The sequence below is a fragment of the Oncorhynchus clarkii genome, chromosome 9, assembly GCF_045791955.1.
Source record: "Oncorhynchus clarkii lewisi isolate Uvic-CL-2024 chromosome 9, UVic_Ocla_1.0, whole genome shotgun sequence".
In the NCBI taxonomy this organism is placed as follows: Eukaryota; Metazoa; Chordata; class Actinopteri; order Salmoniformes; family Salmonidae; genus Oncorhynchus; species Oncorhynchus clarkii.
The window spans coordinates 65,689,752-65,715,718 of record NC_092155.1 but is presented as its reverse complement, the minus strand read 5'-3'; the positions used below and the strand labels follow the sequence as shown (position 1 = coordinate 65,715,718).

At 40.9% G+C, this 25,967-nt stretch overlaps 1 protein-coding gene across 4 annotated transcripts in view; it reads right to left on the bottom strand.

Moving 5' to 3' along the window:
- Positions 1–832: 832 nt before the first annotated feature.
- Positions 833–25,967, bottom strand: part of LOC139416758 (nuclear factor of activated T-cells, cytoplasmic 2-like) — a 45,138-nt gene continuing 20,003 nt past the window's right edge. For 2 of the 4 annotated variants that reach the window (XM_071165802.1, XM_071165803.1), the window contains exons 7-10: positions 20,142–20,197; positions 19,804–19,936; positions 18,862–19,584; positions 2,867–3,888 (exon numbers count right to left, since the gene is read on the bottom strand). In XM_071165802.1, the coding sequence (XP_071021903.1) occupies positions 3,833–3,888; positions 18,862–19,584; positions 19,804–19,936; positions 20,142–20,197 (968 nt within the window). In that variant the 3' untranslated portion in view covers positions 2,867–3,832. Of the gene's footprint in view, positions 3,889–18,861; positions 19,585–19,803; positions 19,937–20,141; positions 20,198–25,967 lie in introns of all 4 variants that reach the window. The other 2 variants (XM_071165805.1, XM_071165804.1) reach the window with 2 other exon arrangements.

Genomic DNA, 25,967 nt, shown 5'->3' with positions numbered 1-25,967 from the left:
GCATTAGAAATAGAACTGACTTCTGTTTAAGCCCTTGGCGTCGCAGACGCTCGTTGGCGCGCGCGAGCAGTGTGGGTGCAATAATTGAATAACATAGATTTCATTTCATTTCAATTCATTTTGTAACGCTCGCGCACACGACATGAGCGGTGTAGTCAGCCTGTTAGCCCTTGGCAACTCAGACGCTCGTTGGCGTGTGCGAGCAGTGTGGGTGCAATAATCGATTAATAAAGATTTCTAAATTTGTTTTTGCAACCCTCGCGCACGCAATGCGAGCAATGTAGTCAGCCTGTTAGGCTTAAGGTTAGGTTTTTGGGTTAAGGTTAAGGGTTAGGGAAAATAGGATTTTAAATGGGGCTGAATTGTGTGTCCCCACAAGGTTAGTTAAACAAGAATGTGTGTGCGTGTGTGTGTGAGGTGTCACTGAGTTTGTCTGTAATAGGTGAAGCTGTGGTAAAAAATGTACACGAAGAAAGGATAACAGAAATGGTCACCTCATTGATGAGTTAGGCAGGAGGAGAGGGGGGAGGAGTGAGAGAGGGTTGGGGTACTGTAGCCTAGGTTAAGATATTTCTTTAACCTACTGTATGTAGTATGAGTCACGGACTCTTAGGGTCTGCTGATTTCTATTTTCCCATCACAGTCTAAAGAGAGGCATCAGTGACTATTACCTACTGTAGCTAGCCAACAACCAATAGAGGAAGCAACATAATAAAAATCATGAAACTGATTTAAACTGATGTTCTGGATAAGGATGACTGAGGCACTGAAATGTACCTACGGTATGTGAAATGAATTGCAGAAAGATTGTACACAAAAATGACAATAACTGTAGAATTCTTTGTTTATGATTCATTGCTAGTTTAAAAATACAAGTTTTGCCTGGAAAAATAGAGATGAAAATGCCACAGTGTTAAGGAAACATACATCTGATATAGAACAGAAAACGTACAATAAGGATCGTCAAGCAGCATAAAGACTATGGGGAATATGACTGCGTTCATTCAAGATGCACAACTTTGCTTATAAACCTTGTAAGACATCTGAAACTAAAATATAATCTGTTTCTCTAATTTCAACATCACTTTTAATATAAACGTTTTGACAGCTATATATGGCTTATTACTAAAACACTGGGTTAACAAACATAATGAGAAAGCCAGAAAACAACTGATGCAGTTCATAAAACATACTTTTCTACTATACCCTATAACTACCAATAAAAAAAGAGGACTACCAGAACCATTTATACAGTTGTAAGCAATTATCTATTTACAGTTAAGGAAGGGGAAAGCTATAAAGTTTACATTCAGGATATTTCAAACATACTGTTTGCTGTACATTGAGAGAATGGCTCAATTAAAAAAGTCAGATATATTAGCTATTAACTATTACTATCTATATCTTTTCATAGCACATAAAAACTAATATAAAATATATCATATGAAATTAGTCAAAATGACATAGGCAGATTCAGTCTGGATCATTAACTTTTAAATCTTTGTGCAATCATAGCAATGGCATATGACTTGGCAATGGTCAGGCATAAACTTTTTAAACTATTTGTAAAGTGTTTTTTTTTGGGGGGGGGGGGGTTGGGGGGGGTCTGCTTAAGACATTGAACATATTTTATTTGATATGTAACAAAACACCTACTTTCTGCACCCATCTCAGCTATCCCTTCTTATAATAATAAAAGCACTTTGAGCACTTGCTAGGCTATATACATGCAGTAAATCATATAGATTATTATGCAACACTAATCATTTTGCTCCAAAAAGCCTTTTCATGTTTGAATGTACATCAAATACGCATATAATGACAGTGACACTGAACAAGGAAAGCATAGCTCATCTTAGAAATGTAAGGCACAGTATGTACAGTGCAGGTAAGAATACCTGTGATGCTATTGTATAGGCAGACACTTATTAGCACTGCATATATAGCATGTTGTTCATTGTCATTACGGAAAAACTCAAAATTATATTAATTACACAAAATAGTAATTGGTAGGCTGTAATATATGTTATACACATATTATTAACATTTTTCTCTGTTGCAACCAAACATGCAACAGATTTGGATAAATGTTACAATCATATAGGCTACTAATAAATTGGGCACTCATTAGCAAGCATAGAAAGACTATCCCTTTAAGACCTGAATGTAGTCAGATGCATTGTAGACATGCAACACTCAAAACATTGCCTGCTTAGACATCTTCAGAACCTGCTAATTTTGTAATTGCATTTCCCCCTGATCTTTACCTGTGTAAGGATTTAGCATATCATTCTTTGAATATAAGCCTTTTGAGACTAATTCAATATCCAATAATTCATTGAGAAAGATGAAATACTTTTCTCTAAGCAGTATCATCACTGGCCCAGATGAGGCATCTGGCCAATCCACTGCTTATACTGTAATAAACATTTTAGTTACATTAAGTTCATCACATGACCCAAACACAATGAGGAAAACATATAAACTATGGAATAAAGACAACACACCATGTAAGAATATACATACACAAATATTCCCCTACTAAACAGTGCATATAACGTTCCAATTATTTCCTGGGAGGGAACTTCATGTGTTGTGCCGAATTGGTACATAACAACATAGAACACAAAAACATGTAGACAAGAAAATAAAAAATATGGAGAGGTGAAATTACAAGACAATATTTATTTGGTTATTAGCATGGCAGTGTTCGTCTCCTTTAGAGTAGCGCGATGAGATGATCAAAGTAAGCTCAAATTGTATAAAATAATACACATATCACAGTGAAATGTTGACATGTTGGCATATTTTATGAATGGTGTCATTGGTAGAATTGTCAACTAGATGGGTAAGAGAGTTAAAATTATTTTAAAGGTTTGCATATAGGCAGCGGTGCAAAGTACTTAAGTAAACATACTTTAAAGTACTACTTCAGTAGTTTTTGGTGGGTATCTGTACTTCACTTTTTATATTTTTGACAACTGACTTTTACTTCACTACATTTCTAAAGAAAATAATGTACTTTTAATTACATACATTTTCCAAGACACCCAAAAGTACTTGTTACATTTTGAATGCTTAACAGGACAGGAAAATGGTCCAATTCACATACTTATAAAGAGTCATTAAAAACACATGCTTCTTTTGTAAATTATGTCTGGATATCCGTAAATAAAATAAAAAACAAGAAAATTGTTACATCTCTATTGCTTAACATAAGGATTTTAAAATTATTATTTACACTTTTATTTTTGGTACTGAAGTATATTTTAGCAATTACATTTACTTTTGATACTGTATTTAAAACTAAATCATTTTTACTTTTACTCAAGTAGTATTTTACTGGGTGACTTTCATTTTACTTAAGTCATTTTCTATTAACGTACAGTATCTTTACTTTTACTCAAGTATGACAATTGGGGACTTTTTCCACCACTGCATATTGGTTTAACAACCAGTAATGTTACAGCGACTGCCATGATTGTGACTTGTTTAGGAATTTTCACCCTCTCTTATTTATTGTACAGAAAAACATCCATTTGAATCCGATAAACCTAACTAGTAATAAAACAAGGCACAATCTAGTTTATTTTGGGCCTGAAAACTAAGAAAATTGTCTTTGGCAGAACATTCTTTGGCGTTGAGTAAAAGGCAGAGAATATTTTAGCTGAGAAACAGTTATTTGAAGGAAACGGGCAGAGCAGCCAAACTGCTGGTGGCTGGGGTTGATATACTGTAGGGTTGATATGGAGATGGGCACACAGGGAAGAAGAAGAGGTTCTCATGGCGACGAAGAGTGAGCTGCAGCTGTCCACTTCCTGTTTTCTGTCGTCTATGTCTGACCTCTGGCCTGCACACCGGTCAGATCCTTCCTTATGATCTCGTTTACTGCAGGGAGGAGAAGAGAAACAAATACAGGCTGTTCGTTAGTCAGAGCATCAGGGAGGGCAATTTTCATTCCTGGCCTTTTCATATCTTCCTTTCTCTTTCAACAAACACTAACAAAAGGTACAGTATATTACACAGACAAAAAGGGCATAACATCTTGACAAAAAGATACTGATCGTACAGTAAAACATCACCAAGGGAAACATGACACTAAGTACTACTGATTACTCTGTGTGCAAGTTGGCTGCGGTAGCGAAACCAGAAGACGTCACTACAGTGAGCTGCATTGGCACAGAGTGTCCACTAGGAGGACCATAGTGTTCCATTCTACCGCTCTTTTTTATTCCCCATCACTTCCTGTTGTTCTACTGACAGCCAGGTGACACAGCACAGCAGTATAAATGGAAACTTCAGCGTTCTAAAAATAGACTCAGTCAAGTTGTGTGGAGTGCTTACACAGTGTACACACCACGCCATGTTTAAGGTGGGGGAAACACATTTTACACACATTGCGACGAGATTAAACCTGTCCAAAGTTCAAATGTCAAGGAGTTCTTGTCTGGGAGGTCCGTGATAAGGCTAAATATAGACATCTGTATTAAATTCAAATTGCCATCATGAAGTCATTCAAATATTTTACTATTTGAAAAGTCTACATACATTGAATGTAGGATTTCCTTTTTATCTTACCATGATCTGTTTTTTTATTTGTAAAATATTTTTATTTCACCTTTATTTAACCAGGTAGGCTAGTTGAGAACAAGTTCTCATTTACAACTGTGACCTGGCCAAGATAAAGCATAGCAGTGTGAACAGACAACAACACAGAGTTACACATGGAGTAAACAATAAACAAGTCAATAACACAGTAGAAAAAAATAGTCTATATACATTGTGTGCAAAAGGCATGAGGAGGTAGGCGAATAATTACAATTTTGCAGATTAACACTGGAGTGATAAATGATCAGATGGTCATGTGCAGGTAGAGATACATACTGGTGTGCAAAAGAGCAGAAAAGTAAATAAATAATAACATGAGGTAGGTAAATTGGGCGGGCTATTTACCGGTGGACTATGTACAGCTGCAGCGATCGGTTAGCTGCTCAGATAACAGATGTTTAATGTTGGTGAGGGAGATAAAAGTCTCCAACTTCAGCGATTTTTGCAATTCGTTCCAGTCACAGGCAGCAGAGAACTGGAAGGAAAGGCGGCCAAATGAGGTGTTGGCTTTAGGGATGATCAGTGAGATACACCTGCTGGAGAGCGTGCTACGGGTGGGTGTTGCCATCGTGACCAGTGAACTGAGATAAGGCGGAGCTTTACCTAGCATGGACTTGTAGATGACCTGGAGCCAGTGGGTCTGGCGACGAATATGTAGCGAGGGCCAGCCGACTAGAGCATACAGGTCGCAGTGGTGAGTGGTATAAGGTGCTTTAGTAACAAAACGGATGGCAGTGTGATAAACTGCATCCAGTTTGCTGAGTAGAGTATTGGAAACTATTTTGTAGATGACATCGCCGAAGTCGAGGATCGGTAGGATAGTCAGTTTTACTAGGGTAAGTTTGGCGGCGTGAGTGAAGGAGGCTTTGTTGCGGAATAGAAAGCCGACTATAGATTTGATTTTAGATTGGAGATGTTTGATATGAGTCTGGAAGGAGAGTTAACAGTCTAGCCAGACACCTAGGTACTTATAGATGTCCACATATTCTAGGTCGGAACCATCCAGGGTGGTGATGCTAGTCGGGCGTGCGGGTGCAGGCAGTGAACGGTTGAAAAGCATGCATTTGGTTTTAATGTATAGGGACTATACCAACATATTTATAGGCCTATTGTGAATGACAAAAAAATATACCTATACTGTGGCTATAATGGCAAGGTGTTAAATGGAATAATGTGTCTCATTCATAACTAGAGCTAGATATTCACATGAAAATTAAGAGTGATTATATGACCTCACAAAAGCAATTAGAGTGCTACTGTAGCCGTAACTTACACCACAGCAGTTTTTGGTTCACATTGACAATGGGGGAAACCTGCAGTAAAGTTAAGACTGTCCAGTAGGTTGAACATGTACTGTAGTGGAGTCTGTCCAGATAGACCGACTGCAGTACGGAAGATGTGGCCTGTCTTTATCAGTAACTAACAGCTCCAACAGGCCTGGAAGCACACTGTGTATACTGGCACTACGGACATAAGAGCCTGACGCCATGGCTCCTTGTTTTGACTTTTAACATACATTTTAAGACATGCCCAAAAGGGAGGGGGAAAAGTGTGAGTGTGACAGTGACATCATTTGAGTTTAATGCATTTTATTCATTGATGTAGTATATAAAAGCTGACCATATTCATGTTTACCTGCTGTATACTATATTAGTATGTTTTAAACATTCACAGGGAGGTTGTGTCTCACTTAATACAATAGTTTAATAGAGCAAACTCTGCTAATATGAAGCATCCTAAAATATGATCAATCTTTTTCACTGAATGAGATAATATAGAGTGAGTAAGATAGTAAGCAGCACCATATTATGTATTGTGCTTTGTTTTAGAGTCGGGTTTAGGGGACCTCAATATCCAACAGGCTTTTAGGAGGCCTATTTAAAAGTTGTGATTGTTTTAAATTAAAATGGTTAAAAATATATTTTTTTAAATAGCTTCTTAGCAAAGAGCAATTTCTCAAGCAAGAATTTGGCAAGGACAGTACGAGAGTGGTGTGACATGGGAGGGCAAAACTGAAAACTTGCTATTTTATCTTTATTTAACTAGGCAAGTCAGTTAAGAACAAATTCTTATTTTCAATGACAGTCTAGGAACAGTGGGTTAACTACCTTGTTCAGGGGCAGACCGATAGATTTTTACCTTGTTAGCTCGGGGATTTGATCTTGCAACCTTTCGGTTACTAGTTCAACACTCTAACCACTAGGCTACCTGCTGCCCAGCTATTATTGGCAGAGAGGTTTGGAACTCTTTCGTATCGGTCTATTAACTAATTTATTTCACCAGGCAGCCCAAAACTCCATCCTACCAAAACAAGCCAACATTTCAGGTAGTCTTTTCAAACAACTCTCATGCTAAAAGGGCATTATCATAATTTTCACAAATTCACAGTATTATTCCAACCTCATAGTGTGGACATATATAGAAAACACAGGAACATCAAGTTTTTGACTGCACTGGGCCTTTAAAGCAGTGATCTATATAGTGGAACAAGGGAAATGGTGTCGCCTTTAAACAGCAAGTTAAGCGGACAGACACACTGATCCCTGGCTGAACATTAGTGTGTACCAAAGTAACCCACTTAAAGATAAACATAACAACCCTCACCCCAAACAACTCCAGTTCAACAGATACCACAATGCTGAGAGATACTCCATGAAACTGATATCCAGTTTCACTCTGTTTTTTATGTACAGTTGGAATGATATAAAACATTCTAAGTTATTGCAAGTCACTGAGTTATTTATCAGATGTGGGAGTTAGAAATGATTTTGCCTGACAAACAACCCATAAGCTGAGCTAAACCATTGGCAGCTCAGCAAGCTGCAGACCTTCTTATATCATTAAGAGTAGCAGCAAGTCTATCCTCCTCCTCCTTTTGACTCCCTCTGTCTCTGATCATCTGCAGATGTGAAAGAGAAATAAACCTTGGCCTTTTATAACAGCTCAACACTAAGCACACTTTATAGAGCAGAGCAGAGCTGCAACAGGGAGGGAGGCAAACCAACTAGTGGCCAAACCGGCCCGGGTGCTCCAGCTCTCTCTGCTGTCATCACAACCACAACCTAAACGTCCATGTTTATTTTAGTTTCTAGTGGAATTCCCTTTGACACCTAATGCCTTAAATAAACTTTCATCTCCCCAATGGGGCCACAGGATTTTCCTGAGTATAAAAAAGGGGTTTAGAGAGGCGAGTGGTGCACCAGAGAAGTTACACAGTAGAGAGCTTTAACGGAGCCTCATGAAGGGTTGGCATGGCCATTTGAGGCTGGCCCAGGGAACACTCAGACTTAACCATACAATAGGTGAGTGTCTGGCTTTAGCGTCCTGCGCCAATGAACGTGTTTGTTTACCAACCAGAGGTGGGAGAGAGAGAGAGAGACACACTCATACGCACACAGTACAGTACTGTAGCTGACTCAGTCACTTCACATTGCCTACTGTGAGGTGGGGGAGCATGTGTGTGTGTGTGTGTGTGTGTGTGTGTGTGTGTGTGTGTGTGTGTGTGTGTGTGTGTGTCTGAGTCTGAGAGGGTTGCCTGGGGGACTTTGTTGGCAACATGAGAAGAATCAACCCACAGAACAAGTGGCATGGGTAGACAGACAGACAGACAGACAGACAGACAGACAGACAGACAGACAGACAGACAGACAGACAGACAGACAGACAGACAGACAGACACCAGACCTGACCACCAGACCTGACCACCAGAACTTCTACCTTCAACTGCCAGAGAGAAAATAAGGTGTATGATGTTAAACAAGTTTCCATTACACTTGAGTATCAATCATAGCCATTCAAAAGTTAAATTCTCAGAATACAGTATGCTATATAACACAGTTTAGTTTCTTAACTCTGGTTCCCTGTATTAGTGTGGGTATGTTGCTATTGTTGTCTTTCCTCTACTCGCTGGTAAGTGGGACATCAGTGACCTGAAACTAATGTGTGTTCACCAAGCTGTTTTCCTGTGTGCTTTATCTCTGAACGGTAGCTCTCTCGATCCTTCTGCACGCTGGAATAATTTCACCTGCTCCACTGCCTCTGGGGTTAATTCCAGTCAGATTCACTACAACTACAACATGGAAAGCTGCAGGTACTAGAGTGTGTCCCAACTCCCATCCTTCACAAGGAAATCACTTTCTAGGTTGTGGACAACATCCTTACAGTATAAAGAACGTTGTAGGCCTATATACACACACGCAAAGCCCCTAGCTTCTGATAAAGGCCTTTTGAGTACAGTATGAACTGTGAAGTTCATTCCATGTTTTGATTTTACTCATAGTGAAATACATGACTTTCTTCTGTTGTCCTTGACCTCTGTGACACCACAGAGAGCAGCGCTACTCTGATGACACAGTTCTAGAATCTAAACTAACCATGAGTCATGGTGCTCCAGAGTTGAACACTTTCAAAATGAGCAAGGTGTGAAAGACACTCAAGAGTGACTCATTTGAAAATTGTATTTCTCAGAAAATGTATTTGTGATGTTCAAATAAATGAATGTTTTGGGCATAAAACACAACTTGACATCTTAGTAGAGAAAGACCAATGGGGCTTTCTGCATTGCCCTGTCTTCCTGTGCTGTGTTTGAACTTTGAAGGGAAGGTTTGAAGGTGAGGCGAGGGTGGCACATGTTCTATTCCATTTCTACAGCTACTGTACATAACTACCACTTGTATTGGGTGGGTGGATTCATACCCTATACAACATAACTGACGGATGTTTCTGAGTAAAAAGATTCTTCTGATGCTCTGTCTCAAAGTGCACCTATAGTTGTGCCTTTTTGAAATATTATATAAAAGGTGTCCTCCCACTCTGCCTAGAGCGGGTGAAAATGTGCTACAGTGAGAAAATGTTGTAAACCTTGACAACCTTATGTTGTAAAATACATTGTACCAAGACACATATGATTCTTCGTGTTCTGAATCATTCAGTGGGGTCTTTCTCTAACATATCTCTAACATTTATTTATTTATTTTGCTCCTTTGCACCCCATTATTTTTATTTCTACTTTGCACATTCTTCCACTGCAAATCCACAATTCCAGTGTTTTACTTGCTATATTTTATTTACTTTGCCACCATGGCCTTTTTTTTGCCTTTACCTCCCTTATCTCACCTCATTTGCTCACAACGTATATAGACCTGTTTCTACTGAATTATTGACTGTATGTTTGTTTCCTTGCATTAAAATCCCCAGCCACTAGGAGCGCCACCTCTGGATGAGCATTTTCTTGTTTGTTTATGGCTTTATACAGCTCGTTGAGTACGGAATTAGTGCCAGCATCGGTTTGTGGTGTTCAATAGACAGCTACGAAAAATATAGATGAAAACTCTCTTGGTAAGTAGTGTGGTCTACAGCTTATCATGAGATACTCGACCTCAGGCGAGCAAAACCTTGATACTTAATATTCGATTTTTCGCACCAGCTGTTATTGACAAATAGACACACACCACCACCCCTTGTCTTACCGGAGGCAGCTGTTCTGTCTTGCCGATGCATGGAAAAATCAGCCAACTGTATATTGTCCATGTCGTCGTTCAGCCAGGCCTCAGTGAAATATAAGATACTACAGTTTTTAATGTCCCATTGGTAGGATAGTCTTGATCGGAGCTCATCCAGTTTATTCTCCAATGATTGGACAATGGCCAATAAGAAGGATGATAGAGGTGGGTTACCCACTCAACAAAGAATTCTCACAGGGCACCCAGACCTGTGTCCCCTGTATCTGTGTCTTCTCTTCACACGGATGACAGGGATTTGGGCCTGGTCGGGTATCTGGAGTAAGTCCAGTTTGAGGTGAGTAATCGATGTTCTGATATCCAGAAGCTCTTTCGGTCATATAGACGGTGGCAGAAACATTTTGTACAAAATAAGTTACAAATAACGCAGAAAAACCACAAAAAAGCACAATTGGTTAGGAGCCATTATTATGTTGTCTTTATTGCTTTAAGCTTTACATAATGTGTTCTGAATTTAGTATTTACAATGCTTTGGAATTAAAGAGGGCACTTAAATGTAGTACTTCCCCAATTAATATTTTTTACGAGATTTCCAGGAAGATGGTGAATTGTTCAAGTAGCTAACAGAATTGAGGGAAGGCTTTACATGGAGGGATCTTGCTAGGGAGCTCTGAGATCAATACCTTGATGTTAGGGAGGAGGATCAAACACAGTCCAACCAGTATGACTCTCCCAGTTACTCTGTGTTAATTCAGAAACAGTAAATGCTGTTGCAGTTTACGGAGGGAAACACTATGAGGCCATCCAAAACTCAATTCCACTCGTCCACTCTTGTACCCTTTATTTCAATTTCATTTTTTCCATCCGAACTCGGTCCCTTCCCTCTTCCTGCTGCTGCTTTTCTCCCGACTCCCACACTTATAGCTATCTTACGGAGAGCAGGCTGGATTTTCTGGAAGAGAGCAGCTGCAAATAGGAATTTATTGTGCCATATTGGCAGAATCCCGGGCAGGAGATGGAAAAAAGCAAATCCTCCAGTGGGTTCCCCCACAGAATTGAGGGGTGTGGGGCCAAGGAGAAACCCTGGCCAAGTACAACAAACAAAGAGGCTTTCCCCGGATCTCCGAGGCAGCCCGTTCCACTGTTTGACAATGGTTGCCATGGAACTTGTTTTTCAGATCATAACAGTGTCAACATCTCCAGGCGATTGGTCAGGAGAACTGGCTGCTGCCTTTTTCCCTTTTAATTTCAGAGAATGAAAAAAAAAAAGAGAAGTTTAATTTGACAGTTGTGGCTACTTTGTGTGATATGTTGTCTCTACCTTGCCCTTTGTGCTGTTGTCTGAGCCCAATAATGTTTGTACCATGTTGTGTTGCTACCATGCTGTGTTGTCATGTGTTGCTGCCTTGCTATGTTGTTAGGTCTCTCTTTATGTAGTGTTGTCTCTCTTGTCGTGATGTGTGTTTAGTCCTATATTAATAGTGGATTTATTTGTTTATTTTTAATCCCAGGCCCCCATCCCCGCAGGAGGCCTTTTTGGTAGGCTGACATTGTAAATATGAATTTGTTCTTAACTGACTTGCCTAGTTAAATAAATAAAATAAATGTAATGATATGTGGCGATGTCAGAGAAACCCATCTCTCTCTCTGACAGGGTTGTGGTGAACTGAACCACAGGGTTGTCAGGTCCTTCAGACCACAGATCACCAGGGTTACAACCCTTCAACATGGTCTGGGAGCTGCCCTGAGACTGACGAGGACTAACTACCTCTCCATCCCAACCAGAGAGGACTAGCTACCTACCTCTCCATCCCAACCAGATGTTTAAAAGGTCAACATCATCATCAGGTCTGGCGATCACACTGTAATAACATGTCATTTGGATTGGAAGGGGCACAACAAAAATGGATGGGTATAAGACCATGACTTCTGGATGTGGTCTGTTATTCTGATCTCACAGGGTAATAATATTAATAATGAGGCTGACACAGGTTAAGTATAAATATATGACTCATAAACCATGTTATTTCCACCTTGAGGAACATACGTAACTACATTTCCTGGCCATTTCCTATTGGGGGGGGGGCGGGGTTGAAAAAAATAAAAAATAATTATAATAAAACATTTGCAGGTTAACAATAAGATACATTTCCTAATGTGATGAGCAGCCAAGATTCGGGACAAGATTAGGTAATGTTAGTCACTGCAGCCTAAGTTAATTTAACTCTGTTTACAATACAAAATAGACTTGTGGACAGAGCAGCGCACATTTCTTTGTAAATTACTGCATAACAATGTGTGTGTGAGAAAGAGAGAAAACAAAAGGGGTGTTGTAATTTAATTAGTAAACACAAGATTGTGCCTATTAAAACTGAGCACAAATAGACAGCAAAGCGATCCATCGCAAAGAAAAGATCTCAATCCAGCACCAGTAGGTAGAAAGCGCATTTGCCACTCGCTGGGCCGCACCCAATACTGTGTTGCTTGCTAGATAGTGGGCTAGTATGCATACATGTTTGACATGGGCAGGAGCAGACCTGCGAGTCAAGGGCGAGAGAATGCCATGTCACTTATTTAATATTGTTTTAATTCCCTTTTTGACACCTTTAGAACTGTAAACTAATAAAAAATAGAAGTGGAAGACTATTTGAGAGCATTACTCCAGATCATTTGATATTCACCACATTAGTCAAAACAGGAACATTTTACATATGGCTTGAAATTAATAAGGTAATTATCTCAGAGAAAAATGTCCTCATGTCTCCTTCCTATATCCCCCCAACAGAATCCCCATACTTTAATGATGACAGCTTCTCCATCCTAGAGGGGGAGATCAACCATTCCCATTCCCATGCTACAGATGGAAGGAAAATAGTGTAAAAACTTTCCAAAAAAACTATTAGGCAACAAATTCAATCCCTTTTAGACAACTTCATGGACAAAACATTTCACTGTAATAGTGAAGGTGTAAACTTGGCAGTAGGAAACCTAAACAGTATATTTAACCTTTCAGCTTCCCTATCAAATCAAAAAAAATAATCAAGCAGACAACCTAAGAACATTTTAAACAATGACAAATGGTTTGATGAAAAATTCAAAAACCTAAGAAGAAATTGAGAAACCAAAAACATAAAGAGACCTTCACTATTGTGAATCACTAAAATACACTACGGCAAAAGAAAGAACAGCATTTCAGAAATCAGCTCAATGTAATTTAATAATCCATAGAATCTAACCACTTCTGGGAAAATTGGAACACACTAAACAAACATGAAGAGTTACTCAAAACAGAGATGTATGGATAAACCACTTCTCCAATATAAATGATCAATAACAAGTCTTAAAATCAGCTATCAAGGACTTCCAGAACCTACTGGATTTTCCAATTATATTGAATGAACTACAGGACAAAAAGGCCTGTGGTGTTGATGTTATCCTAAATTAAATGATAAAATATACAGACCACAAATTCCAATTGGCTACACTAACCATCATCCTTAGCCCTGGCATCTCCCCCAATATTTGGAACCAAGGACTGATCCCTCCAATCCACAAAAGTAGAGACAAATTTAACCCCAATAACTTCGGTGGGATATGTGTCAACAGCAACCTTAGGAAAATCCTCTGCATTATCATTGACAACAAACTTGTATATTTCCTCAGTGAAATCAATGTACTGAGCAAATGTCAAATAGGCTTTTTGCCAAATTACTATAAGACAGACCACATATTCACCCTGCACACCCTAATTGGCAAACAAACCAAACAAAGGCAAAGTCTTCTCATGCTTTGTTGATTTCAAAAAAGCTTTTGACTCAATTTGGCATGAGGGTCTGCAATACAAATTGCTAGAAAGTGGTTTTGGGGGAAAAACATACGACATTCTAAAATCCAACATGTGTGCAGTTAAAATGGGCAATAAACACACATTTCTTACCACTGGGCCGTGGGTGAGACAGGGATGTAGCTTGAGCCCAACCCTCTTTAACATATGTATCAACGAATTGGCGAGGGCACTAGAACAGCCTGCAGCACCCGGCCTCACCCTACTAGAATCTGAAGTCAAATGTCTACTCTTTGCTGATGATCTAGTGCTTCTCTCCAGTATCTTCTGCACAGATTATGTCACACCAGGGCCCTGACAGTCAATCTCAGTAAGACAAAAATAATGGTGTTTCCGAAAAAGGTCCAGTTGCCAGGACCACAAATACAAATTCCATCTAGACGCCGTTGCCCTGGAGCATACAAACAACTGTACCTACCTTGGCCTAAACATCAGCACCACAAGTAACTTCCACAAATCTGTGAACGATCTGAGAGACAAGGCAAGGGCCTTCTACGCCATCAAAAGGAACATAAAATTCAAAATCCCAATTAGGATCAGTTAATTGAATCAGTTATAGAACCCATTGCCCTTCATGGTCTGGGGGTCTGGGGTTTACTCACCAACCAAGAAGCTGTTATATTCTACAACGACCTAAAAGGAAGCGATTCCCAAATGTTCCATAATAAAGCCATCACCTTCAGAGAGATTAACCTAGAGAAGAGTCCCCTAAGCAAGCTGGTCCTGGGGCTCTGTTCATAAACACAAACAGACCCCACAAAGCCCCAGGACAGGAACACAATTAGACACAACAAAATCATAAGAAAACTAAAAGATAATTGTTTGACACATTGAAAATAATTTACCAAAAAACAGAGCAAACTGGAATGCTATTTGGCCCTAAGTAGAGAGTACACAGTGGCAGAATACTTGACCACTGTGACTGACCTAAAATGAAGGAAAGCTTTGAAAATGTACAGACTCAGTGAGCATAGCCTTGCTATTGATAGCAGTCGCTGTAGGCAGACTTGCTCTCAAGAGAAGACAGGCTATGTGCACACTGCCCACAAAATTAGGTTGAAACTGAGCTGCAGTTCCTAACCCCCTGCCAGATGTATGACCATACTATAGAAACACATTTCCCTCAGATTACAGACCCACAAAGAATTTGAAAACAAATTCAATTTTGATAAACTCCCATATCTATTGGATGAAATACCCCAGTGTGCCATCACAGTAGCAAGATTTGTGACCTGTTGCCACAAGAAAAGGGCAAGCAGTGAAGAACAAACACCATTGTCAATACAACCCATATTTATGCTTATTTATTTTCCCTTTTGTACTTTATCTATTTGCACATCGTCACACTGTACATAGCCACAATATAACATTTGAAATGTCTCTATTTCTCTGAAACTTTGTGATCGTAATGTTTACTGTTCATTTTTGATTGGTTATTATCTATTTCACTTGCTTTGGCAATATAAACATATGTTTGCTATGCCAATAAAGCCCTTAATTGAATTCAACTTAATTGAGAGAGAGAAGGTAGCGTGGCGTGTCCAATTGTAAAAAAAATGGAATTGAATTGAATTAAAATGCCTCAATTACGTAATTACTCCTGTCAATACAATCATTCAAAATAGACTAGTACACCAGCAAGCATGATTTTGCCCCAGATGATCATTCGCTTCAAAAAATGTGTTAAATAACAAGCATATAGCCTACAATTGGAAGGCCCACAATTTGGGCAGAATACCAAACAAATGATTGTTGAGTTGCGACTGTCAGTGAAAAGCTGCTAATATAGGCCCATGCATATTGCAATATTTAAAATACAATCGTGGGAAAACATTGTTTGGAAAGCAATACTAATCTGTCTTCTAGTTATCAAAATTCTCAATTTGAGTATTTTAGGATCTTATTAACACCAGTGGAGAACATAGTCTTCATCCCCAATGAGTGAGCATATTCACTCTTTATCATTGGGCTAATGAGTGCCATTTGAAACTTTGTATTTGGACAATAATTTCCTCCTCCAGGTTAAACGTCATACTGTACAATTATTGTCTCACTTTTTAGTAGACCTAGATTAGATGTTTGCATACAAGGCATAGCTGCAAGAATTTGTTTTGAGCAGGGGGTGCTGACCAATCACCTTTATAATAAAGTAATGCATGCATCTATGCAGAATAACAAAATCCAATTACTAATGTGATGACTAGCCTAAGCGTAAGACAAGATTTGGTAACAGTATTACTGCAGCCTCATGGCTGCAAAAAAAGCATGTTGTGGACAGCACACACATTTCTTTGTAGGCTACTGCAAGAGAGGTATTTGATATTATTCCTATTCCCGTTCGCCAAGTTTAGATATGTAAACGAATAGAAAATAGTCAGTCATATATATTTTAATATCCCGTGTTCTCTCTTCTACCCCTAATTTAATTGATATAAAACATAGTTTGGAAAGCAAATTGCTATTGCTGTAAAGAGAAGACAATAAAAAGACTCTAATCTTTCTTTTACAGTAGTTCTGCAACTTGAGGGAATAGTCTTATTGGCACCAGCGTAGCACATTGGCCATATCCCCTGTGAGTGCCTTGTGCACGTATTAACATTTAATAATTAGGTCAGTTCCACTTGAAACTTTGTTTCCTCCTCCAGGTTAAATGGACTTCATATTGTACAGTTAGTGTTAGCAATATAGGCCTATAGTACTCTGTCATTTTTGTCATATTAAAAAAATATTCTGCTAATGTCTCTAGACAGAAGGTGTAATAGAATTGCATGGAATATGTTTCTAAACACAAAAAGAAAGATACATATCTGATATAACCTTTAGCCTAGGCCTACTCGATGCGGTCTCTCCTTCACTGCAGCCGAGGTGAGTAAGACATTTAAACGTGTTAACCCTCGCAAGGCTGCAGGCCCAGACGGCATCCCCAGCCGCGCCCTCAGAGCATGCGCAGACCAGCTGGCCGGTGTGTTTACGGACATATTCAATCAATCCCTATACCAGTCTGCTGTTCCCACATGCTTCAAGAGGGCCACCATTGTTCCTGTTCCCAAGAAAGCTAAGGTAACTGAGCTAAACGACTACCGCCCCGTAGCACTCACATCCGTCATCATGAAGTGCTTTGAGAGACTAGTCAAGGACCATATCACCTCCACCCTACCTGACACCCTAGACCCACTCCAATTTGCTTACCGCCCAAATAGGTCCACAGACGATGCAATCTCAACCACACTGCACACTGCCCTAACCCATCTGGACAAGAGGAATACCTATGTGAGAATGCTGTTCATCGACTACAGCTCGGCATTCAACACCATAGTACCCTCCAAGCTCGTCATCAAGCTCGAGACCCTGGGTCTCGACCCCGCCCTGTGCAACTGGGTACTGGACTTCCTGACGGGCCGCCCCCAGGTGGTGAGGGTAGGCAACAACATCTCCTCCCCGCTGATCCTCAATACTGGGGCCCCACAAGGGTGCGTTCTGAGCCCTCTCCTGTACTCCCTGTTCACCCACGACTGCGTGGCCACGCACGCCTCCAACTCAATCATCAAGTTTGCGGACGACACAACAGTGGTAGGCTTGATTACCAACAACGACGAGACGGCCTACAGGGAGGAGGTGAGGGCCCTCGGAGTGTGGTGTCAGGAAAATAACCTCACACTCAACGTCAACAAAACTAAGGAGATGATTGTGGACTTCAGGAAACAGCAGAGGGAACACCCCCCTATCCACATCGATGGAACAGTAGTGGAGAGGGTAGCAAGTTTTAAGTTCCTCGGCATACACATCACAGACAAACTGAATTGGTCCACTCACACAGACAGCATCGTGAAGAAGGCGCAGCAGCGCCTCTTCAACCTCAGGAGGCTGAAGAAATTCGGCTTGTCACCAAAAGCACTCACAAACTTCTACAGATGCACAATCGAGAGCATCCTGGCGGGCTGTATCACCGCCTGGTATGGCAACTGCACCGCCCTCAACCGTAAGGCTCTCCAGAGGGTAGTGAGGTCTGCACAACGCATCACCGGGGGCAAACTACCTGCCCTCCAGGACACCTACAGCACCCGATGTCACAGGAAGGCCATAAAGATCATCAAGGACATCAACCACCCGAGCCACTGCCTGTTCACCCCGCTATCATCCAGAAGGCGAGGTCAGTACAGGTGCATCAAAGCTGGGACCGAGAGACTGAAAAACAGCTTCTATCTCAAGGCCATCAGACTGTTAAACAGCCACCACTAACACTGAGTGGCTGCTGCCAACACACTGACACTGACTCAACTCCAGCCACTTTAATAATGGGAATTGATGGGAAATTATGAAAATATATCACTAGCCACTTTAAACAATGCTACCTTATATAAATGTTACTTACCCTACATTATTCATCTCATATGCATACGTATATACTGTACTCTATATCATCGACTGTATCCTTATGTAATACATGTATCACTAGCCACTTTATACTATGCCACTTTGTTTACATACTCATCTCATTTGTACATACTGTACTCGATACCATCTACTGTATCTTGCCTATGCTGCTCTGTACCATCACTCATTCATATATCCTTATGTACATATTCTTTATCCCCTTACACTGTGTACAAGACAGTAGTTTTGGAATTGTTAGTTAGATTACTTGTTATTACTGCATTGTCGGAACTAGAAGCACAAGCATTTCGCTACACTCGCATTAACATCTGCTAACCATGTGTATGTGACAAATAACATTTGATTTGATTTGATTTGATTTGCCACTGCACGCTCAGCCATGCATTGAACACTGCAGTCTTTTTTGCGAACAGTGATTATTATTTTCCTAAATTATGACTATCCAATGCTGTTGTGATTCAGACAATAACATTTAAAAAACATGGATGTTACACCACCATGCATCATTCAAGAGCATTAATTCTATTGATGTATAAAACCCTGGCACTAACTTACACTCACCGTCATCAAGGTACATCTGATCCAGGTTCTCCTCCTTGACCGTGACCTGTCCTCCAGGGAGGCTGGCTCTCTGCTCCTCTCCAGGGGCGCATCTCTGGGCTTCCATCCCTACAGGGGAAGACCTGCCCTTGGGCACCACCTTGGGTACGTAGGGCTGTTGCTGGATCACCGTGGTGGGGTAATGCTGGGGGGAGTGGGCCGGGACAGGGGAGTGAGCTTGGGCTCCAGCCTGCTGAGGGAAGCCATCACAGTAGATGATATGCTGCTGGTTGTCAGGCTGGAGAGGTGGAGGGTCGCCTCCCCTGAGCAGGTGTTGGTTGGTGGGGGAGAACTGAATTATGGAGGGATGTTGGCCCTGGCCCCCTCCGTGTTGCTGCTGGACTAGGGAGCCTGTGTGGACCAGGACAGAGCGGTGTGGGTCGGGCATCATCCCCATCCCTCCAGTCTGCTGGTAGAGCCCTTCGGGGCTGCCGCTCAGACTCTTGCCCCCGCGGGTGTACACAATAGCTGGGCTCTGTTGCTGGAAGCGGGGGTCTGGGCCGGGTGTGGGGAGGCCGGATCGGACCTGCTGGCATGAGGCCATGCTGGAGACCAGGCTGTTGTCTGGGTGAATGATCCCCACAGGACTGTGGTGGTAGTAGGACTGCGGGGAAACACCCAGGATCTGGGGCATGGTGAAAGGATAGTCATCCACAGGCTCTGTTTTAATGGAGGGAACTGTGGGAGAGATGGAAGACAACAGAGATATGACTGGGGGTTAAGTCATATTGCTTAAAGTAACTACGGCCTATTACACCAAGCATATCAATGTGACATACTAATGACAAGGAAAAACATATACAGTAACTTGATATCATTCCTACATCATTGTATTGTTCTTTCAGAGCACTTAAAGGGGCTCAGAGCCTCCTTAGTGCTGATGCGTATGGTACCTACCTGCCAGTGGGGTGAATGTGAAGTGCTGTGGCTGGCTGCGCTTCCTCTTCCCATTGATGACATAGAAGTTCACTTTGGCAGGATGGCAGATAGATGGATCACGATAGGAAGGGATCTCAACGAACAGCAGACTCTACAAAATGACATCGTTTTCAGTTCATAATAATCTGTCACATTATTATTTAAGATTATAATCAGAGTTGATAAAGTAGGACATTATTTTAAATCAAATTAGTTTTTTTCTAAGACAAACAATCCAGACAGTATAATCAGTGACTGGTTTGACCACTGTTTCAGACATGGAGAAGTGGGCCATCTATGAAAGGACTGGTACTCACAGGCTGACATTTATCTTTGTCTACTGTTGTCTCCATCTCCCAAATCTGCTGTCCATCTGCAGAGACAGATAAGGGAAGGGTTGTTTCAGGTCAAATCAATAATTCAGGGTATATTTCAAAACCCTATTGGACACAGAAAATACAGAAACACAGAACAAGGAGAGGTAAAAAAATAAATTAACAATGGTAAAATAATGTGTGCTTACTAAGTTGCTGACCAATGAAAAATGTACTCTAAACAATAACAAATTAACTATCCCAGCTGTATCTCTATTGTCTCTTCAACAGATTGAGAGCATGGGATGGGATTCTCCACCTGTCTCAGAACACAATGCCTAGTTTAACCCATCACATCACTGTCTTCCTGCCACTAACCCATAGGCCAAATGATTAACATGGTGTTAGAGAAGGCTCTTTGTGTCACATAGGAAAGAGATATAATCTAACCACTTACCCTTCCACCATTCTGCTCACCTACAGCCAAAGACAGCTATATACAATGCCTTCGGAAAGTATCCAGACCCCTTGACTTTTTCCACATTTTGTTAGGTTACAGCCTTATTCTGAAATTGATTAAATTGTTTTTTTCATCAATCTACATACAACCCCCCCCCCTATGGAAAAGCTCAAATATGTTTGCGAATGTATTTAAAATTAAAAAACAAATATCACATTTACATAAGTATTCAGACCCTTTACCCAGTACTTTGTTGAAGCATCTTTGCCAATCATTACAGACTCGAGTCTTCTTGGGTATGACACTATAAGCTTGACACACATGTATTTGGGGAGTTTCTTCACTTATTCTCTGTACATGCGTTGCTGCACAGCAATTTTCAGGTCTCTCCAGAGATGTTCGATCGGGCTACTCAAGGATATTTAGAGACTTATCCCGAAGCCACTCCTACTTTGTATTTAATGTGTGCTTAGGGTTGTTGTCCTGTTGGAAGGTGAACTTTTGCCCCAGTCTGGGGTCCTGAGCGTTCTGGAGCAGGTTTTTTAAAGGATCTCTCTGTACTTAAAGACTCTGTTTATCTTTGCCTCGATCCTGACTAGTCTCCTGGTCCCTACTATTGAAAAACATCCCCACAGCAAGAGGCTGTCACCACCATGCTTCACTGTAGGGATGGTGCCAAGTTTCCTCCAGGCGTGACACTTGGCATTTAAGCCAAAGAGTTCAATCTTGGTTTCATCAGACCAGAGAATCTTGTTTCTCATGGTCTGAGAGTCTTTAGGTGTCTTTTGGCAAACTCAGAGCGGGCTTTCATGTGCCTTTTCCCGAGGAGTGGTTTCTGTCTGGCCACTCTACCATAAAGGCCTGAATGGTGGAGTGCTGCAGAGATGGTTGTCCTTCTGGAAAGTTCTCTCATCTCCACAGAGATGCAGGAGACCTGTCAGAGTGACCATAGGGTTCTTGGTCACCTCCCTGACCAAGGCCTTTCTCCCCAGATTGCTCAGTTTGCCCGGAGTGGCCAGGTCTATGAAGAGTCTTGGTGGTTCCAAACTTCTTCCATTTAAGAATGACGGAGGCCACTGTTTTCTTGGGGACCTTCAAATCTGCAAACCTTTTTGGGTACCCTTCCCCAGATCTGTACCTTGACACAATCCTGTTTCGAAGCTCTACGGACAATTCCTTTGACCTCATGGCTTGGTTTTTGCACTGACATACACTGTCAACTGTGGGACCTTATATAGAAGGGTGTGTGCCTTTCCAAATCATGTCCAGTCAATTGAATTTACCACAGGTGGACTCCAATCAAGTTGAAAAACATCTCAAGGATGATCAATGGAACCAGGATGCACCTGACCTCAATTTCGTGTCTCATAGCAAAGGGTCTGAATACTTATGTAAGTATGGTATCCGTTTTTAATTTTTAATACATTTGCCAAAATGTCTAAAAACCTGTTTTCAGCTGGTCATTATGGGGTATTGTGTGTGATTTTTTATTTTTTAAATCAATTTTAGAATAAGGCTGTAATGTAACTTTCTGAAGGCACTGTATTTACCATGAAGTGAAGCCATTCCCTGACCTTACATTTACCATAATATATTGTATGAAATCATACATACAATCACATATTTACTGTGTGTCAAGCAATATTGGTAATTTTTCTAAAGTAAGAAAAGTATATTCTATAAACAAAGTGTGATGGAGAACATTGGCCCAAGGTTTGATACACACTAGTGATCAAAAACCTGTCTTTAATATCTGACCCTTGGCAAGGCAGTGACTAGGGTCTGGTTTCAATGATGGACCATTTTTGCATAGATTAACTATGTCACTGCCTACATGATAGAAGGGGGGGGGGGGGGTCCGAACAAATCACAAGGCAAGGCAGACATGCCAGAACGTCATGATTCAAAACCAAAGTTTGCAGGCAAAACATGTGGCTTTAGCTGATGGCTTCAGCTGATGCAAACTAGCCACTTGTGAAATGCACTCATTAAAAATAACTTCCGTGATCTCCATCTTGCTAGCTACTATTTTGTATTTTATTCAAGGGGATAACGTAGTGACATAAGTAGTGACATACGCAGTGACGCATTTCCTCTATGCCAAAGGAGTTCATCACTGGAACCAGACCCTAGTCACTGTGTTTCCTAGGGTCAGGTTTTCAAGACTTAAACCTGTCTGGGTATGAAGAGATTTTAGAGGAGATACTAACACACTTGTTTTACACCATGTTTTATGTATACCAATACTATGAAATTGTTGCTTTTGACAACTGTCACACTGTAAGGCATTGTTTGAAACTCAAGGTTATGTCACATTCGTCGTATTGATGAGACCAAGGAGCTGCGTGATAAGAATATATTCTTCTTTTAATTAAACGAAGAACACTTAACAAACTAAAAAAATGACCGTAACGCTACAATAACAAGTACTGACAGGCAACTACACATAGACAATAACCCACAAAACCAAAATGAAAAATTGCAACCTAAATAGGATCCCCAATCAGAGACAACGATAAACAGAGGTCTCTGATTGGGAACCAATTCAGGCCACCATAGACCTACATTTACCTAGACAATACCAAAACCCATAGATATACAAAAAACCCTAGACAAGTGAAAAGACATACCACCCTCGTCACACCCTGACATAACCAAAATAACAAAGAAAACAGCCCCTACCTGGGCTCGAACCAGGAACACATCGACAACAGCCATCCTCGAAGCATCGTTACCCATGCAGAGCAAGGGGAACAACTACTCTAAGTCTCAGAGCGAGTGACGATTGAAACGCTATTAGTGTGCACCCCGCTAACTAGCTAGCAATTTCACATCGGTTACACTAGCCTAATCTCGGGAGTTGATGGGCTTGAAGTCATAAACAGCGCAATGATTGAAGCAGAACAAAGAGCTGCTGGCAAAACGCACGAAAGTGCTGAATGCTTACGAGCATAATTACGTAAAATTCTGGCAAATTAGGCGGCCCAAACTGTTGCATATACACTGACTCTGCGTGCAATGAACGCAAGAGAAGTGACACAATTTCACCTGGTTAATATTGCCTGCTAACCTGGATTTCTTTTAGCTAAATATGCAGATTTAAAAATATATATTTCTGTGTATTGATTTTAAGAAAGACATTGATGTTTATGGTTAGTTACTCATTGGAGCAAGGACAGTCCTTTTTCACGAATACGCACCGCATCGATTATATGCAACGCAGGACACGCTAGATAAACTAGTAATATCATCAACCATGTGTAGTTAACTAGTGATTATGATTGATTGATTGATTGTTTTTTATAAGATAAGTTTAATGCTAGCTAGCAACTTACCTTGGCTTACTGCATTCGCGTAACAGGCAGGCTCCTCGTGGAATGAGGAGAGTGAGAGGCAGGTGGTTAGAGCGTTGGACTAGTTAACTGTAAGTTTGCAAGATTGAATCCCCGATCTGACAAGGTAAAAATCTGTCATTCTACCTCTGAACAAGGCAGTAACCCACCGTTCCTAGGCCGTCATTGAAAATAAGAATGTGTTCTTAACTGACTTGCCTAGTTAAATGTTGTATGTGTCGAACTGCTATGCTTTATCTTGGCCAGGTCGCAGTTGCAAATGAGAACTTGTTCTCAACTAGCTTACCTGGTTAAATAAAGGTTCAATAAAAAAAATAAAGATTAAATAAAAGGTGTAATTTTGTTATATTTAAAAAAATATATATAAAAAATTAAAAAACAATCGGCCAAATCGGTGTTCAAAAAGGCTTTGTAGAGCCACCTTTTCAGCAATTACAGCTGCAAGTCTCTTGGAGTATGTCTCTACGCTTGGCACATCTAGCCACTGGGTTTTTGCCCATTCTTCAAGGGAAAACTTCTCCAGCTCCTTCAAGTTGGATGGGTTCCATACCAAAGATCATACCAAAGATTCTCAATTGGATTAAGGTCTGGGCTTTGACTAGGCCATTCCAAGATATTTAAATGTTTCCCCTTAAACCACTCGAGTGTTGCTTTAGCAGTATGCTTAGGGTAATTTTCCTGCTGGAAGGTGAACCTCGGTTCCAGTCTCAAATCTCTGGAAGACGGAATCAGGTTTCCCTCAATAATTTTTTAGCGGCATCCATCATTCCTTCAATTCTGACCAGTTTCCCAGACCCTGCCGATGAAAAACATCCCGACAGCATGATGCTGCCACCCCTATCCTTCACTGTGGGGATGGTGTTCTCGGGTGATGAGAGGTGTTGGGTTTGCGCCAGACATAGCGTTTTCCTTGATGGCCAAAAAACTCAATTTTAGTCTCATGTGACCAGAGTACCTTCCTCCATATGTTTGGGGAGTCTCCTACATGCCTTTTGGCAAACACCAAACGTGTTTCCTTATTTTTCTCTTTAAGCAATGGCTCTTTCTGGCCACTCTTCCGTAATGCCCAGCTTTGTGGAGTGTACGGCTTAAAGTGGACCTATGGACAGATACTCCAATCTCCGCTGTGGAGATTTGCAGCTCCTTCAGGGTTATCTTTGGTCTCTTTGTTGCCTCTCTGATTAATGCCCTCTTTGCCTGGTCAGTGAGTTTTGGTGGGAGGCCCTCTCTTGGCAGGTTTGTTGTGGTGCCATATTCTTTCCATTTTTTAATAATGGATTTAATGGTGCTCCGTGGGATGTTCAAGATTTCTGATATTTTTTTATAACCCAACCCTGATCTGTACTTCTCCACAACTTTGTCCCTGACCTGTTTGGAGAGCTCATTGGTCTTCATGGTGCCGCTTGCTTGGTGGTGCCCCTTGCTAAGTGGTGTTGCAGACTCTGGGGCCTTTCAGAACAGGTGTACAGTTGAAGTCAGAAGTTTACATACACTTAGGTTGGAGTCATTAAAACTCGTTTTTCAACCACTACACACATTTCTTGTTAACAAACTATAGTTTTGGCAAGTCGCTTAGGACATCTACTTTGTGCATGACAAGTAATTTTTTCAACAATTGTTTACAGACAAATTATTTCACTTATCATTCAATGTATCACAATTCCGGTGGGTCGGAAGTTTACATATGCCTTTAAACAGCTTGGAAAATTCCAGAAAATGATGCCATGACTTTAGAAGCTTCTGATAGGCTAAATGACATAATTTGAGTCAATTTGAGGTGTATATGTGGATGTATTTCAAGGCCTACCTTCAAACTCAGTGCCTCTTTGCTTGACATCATGGGAAAATCCAAAGAAAGCAGCCAAGACCTCAGAAAAAAATTGTAGACCTCCACAAGTCTGGTTCATCCTTGGGAGCAATTACCAAACGCCTGAAGGTACCACGTTCATCTGTACAAACAATAGTACGCAAGTATAAACACCATGGGACCACGCAGCCGTCATACCACTCAGGAAA